General features: G+C 37.7%; 1 protein-coding gene across 2 annotated transcripts in view; it reads right to left on the reverse strand.

Annotated features, from left to right (window-relative positions):
• The window catches only part of Elovl7 (ELOVL fatty acid elongase 7), a 30,419-nt gene that overhangs the window by 15,404 nt on the left and 12,130 nt on the right, over nucleotides 1-2,885 (reverse strand). For both annotated transcript variants that reach the window (XM_010626928.2, XM_010626930.3), the window contains 2 exons: nucleotides 1,978-2,058; nucleotides 1,027-1,083 (listed from right to left, as the gene is read on the reverse strand). In XM_010626928.2, coding sequence (XP_010625230.1) covers nucleotides 1,027-1,083; nucleotides 1,978-2,058 — 138 coding nt within the window. The remainder of the gene's footprint in view (nucleotides 1-1,026; nucleotides 1,084-1,977; nucleotides 2,059-2,885) is intronic.

Raw genomic sequence — 2,885 nt, forward strand, 5'->3', positions numbered from 1 at the left:
AGGAGAGAGGGGGGGGGGGGGGGGGGGGGGACTCTCAAAGCGTGGTTCCTCGACAAGCAACATTAACATTATCTAAGAACTTGTTAGAAATGAAAATTCGTGAGCCCCACCCAAGACCTATTAAATGAGAAGAGCCAGGGGTGTGGGTCCAGGTGTCTGGTTTAATAAGCCCTCCAAGTGATTCTAATGCATGCAGGTTTAAGAACCACTGAACTCAGTGTTCACTGAGTTCCCTTCCTATTCCAACATGTGATTAGTAAACTGAGAAGGTGAAGCATGTTAAGATTTCCTACAAGAAATGTGGGGATGTATATACCAGAGAAAGAATGCATTTGTCAGTCTCAGACCAATACTAGCTCCAAATAACAAACATCTATTTGCCACAGGAATATAATAAATACCCAGCTTTCCTAAGGTGCTTGGAAACAAAGGTTCATGGCTTTCTCCTCTGAGCACAGACTAAGCCCTGATGCTTGCTTCCCCCAGGACCTGGTCATCCAAATCCAAAGTTAACCCTCACCAAGATCTGAAATAGGAAGAGCCAGGACCCAGTAAGCATAAATTTCAGAGAGGCAGTTAAAATTATAATAATGCAGAGGTAATTTCACCTCCTAGCATAAGTCTATGAATTTTGAAGCTTTTATCCTGTTAAAAGAATATAAATGACACAGTGTTTTGGTCTAAGAACCAAAGATACGATAGCCTCTGATCTTTGCTCCCTGAACGTGCTTCACAAAACAACTGCCATCTTCTACATCAAGATTTACAGTTTTGTAATATATGTGATAGCTCTGTGCTTATCTTAGTCAGATGGTAATTATTTTTAAAAACTACCCTTTAGAGTTTAAGAAATACTAGAAAATAAGCTTATTCTATTCTCTAACATTATTTATACTAAAAAGCAGAAGAGATAATAGTAGGTTTGCTTGAGGAGTGATAACCAGTTATCAGAGAACAGAATTGTAGCAGTTTATTGCTTTCACTGAAACATCAAACATTTACTGAACATGGTGACCATATACTCACAGTGTCTAACAGCTCAATAAATTTGGAGAAGTAATAAAGCCAGCAGGTGTGTACCATCTAGAGAAAGACAGACAGACTCAAAATTATGTCTTTGTATTTTTTGACACAAAAGTTTATTTTTTAAGAGTTTCAGTAAAATGAATAACAAAATTTACCATTTTGACTACTTTTTAACATACAGTTCAATGATATTAATTATAATCACACTGTTATATAATCATCACTACCATCTATCCATGGAACTCTTTTATCTTGCATAATTAAAACTCTGTATCCATTCAAAAATAACTTCTCTTTCCTCCACCCCCTCAGCCCTAGCCATCATTCTGCTTTTTGTCTTCATACATTTGACTACCCTAGGTACATAAGCCAATTCATGTGGTATTTGTCCTTTTCTGACGGTACTATTTCAGTTAGCATTATTTCAAAATTCACGTTGTAGCATAAGAATTTCCTTCTTTTTAAAGGCTGAATAATATTCAATCTCTCCCCTCCCTCCCTCTCTACACAGATACAGATATATTTCATAATACATACATACCACATTTTGGTTATTCATTTACCCATCCACAGACACTTGAGTTGTTTCTACCTTTTGGCTATTATAAATAATGCTGCTAAGATCATTAGTGTAAAATATCTCTTTGAGTCCTTGCTTTTGATTCCCTCAGAAACTGCTAGATCTTATGGTAATCCTGTTTTTCAGTTTTTTAAGAACTCCACATTAACTTACTTTAAATCCACAAAATTTTAAAAAAAGAAAAGCACTACTTTTCATTTTCAGGAAACTACAAGCCTTATGGATTCCTGTAATATTTACCTCCCACTACATATATAACTCGAAGAGTCAATTATTCATTTTCATTCTGAGTTCACATCCAATACTGCAAACAGAGTGCAAAAAGTTTCAACATTGGTTTTGGATTCAAATTTTTCCAAAGAGAAACTTACCCTCAGAGCTTTGGGTGACTGTGAATAGTCAACAATATCACATCCAAATGAATAACCTGTCCCCCAGCCAGACATCACAAACTGCAAGACAGTACATGCATATTAAAGAAGGAGCATTTGCTCACAGCTACAACAAAGGTAGTTTAGCTGTGTCTTCATTATACTATTGGCTGGGTAACCAGTCACGACACATGGGAAGGCGGCTGGCACAAGGACACACTTAAACACACTTGATGAGCAAGCTTGATGACAACAATTTATAAATTCATAAACTCACATATCATTTTTATGAACTGTGTTCGGACTAAACTGATCATTTCTTATATTGTAACATAATGAAGAAAAAAAATTCCTGAAAGTATTTGGCTTAAACAGCAAATACTGGTAAGTTTATATATGAGATTATGTGTTTGTATATATATATTTTTTGGTACTGGGGATCAAACTTGGGTCCTTGCGCTTGTGAGGCAGGCAGCAGAACCACTGAGCTAAACCCCGGCCCGTATTTGTATACTTTTAAAGGGCTCTGAATTAGGCTTTTTTGCCCATTTCAAATCTTCCTAGTCAGTCACTAAATAAAGTAAAGGTTCTCAATGTACTGATAAGATAGCTGGGGCAGTGGGGCTTTTCCTGTCCTTGGCTGGTGTGATGTGAAGTGTTACCCAAGGCTTTGTTACTCCTCCCTCATTTAAAATCATGACTGACAGCCGAGTGTGGTGGCACATGCCTTTAATCCCAGCACTCGGGAGGCTGAGCCAGGAAGATCACTATGAGTTCGAGACCAGCCTGGGCTACACAGTGAGTTCCAGGGCAGTCTGAATTACATAGTGAGACCCCATCTCAAAAAAAAAAAAAATTCATGGCTGATCAGCAGAGGATTTGGTTCAGTGGTTTCGCCGCCTGCCTTG

This window comes from Fukomys damarensis, unplaced genomic scaffold (genome assembly GCF_012274545.1).
Source record: "Fukomys damarensis isolate Sample0158 unplaced genomic scaffold, DMR_v1.0_HiC HiC_scaffold_1, whole genome shotgun sequence".
Classification (NCBI taxonomy): domain Eukaryota; kingdom Metazoa; phylum Chordata; class Mammalia; order Rodentia; family Bathyergidae; genus Fukomys; species Fukomys damarensis.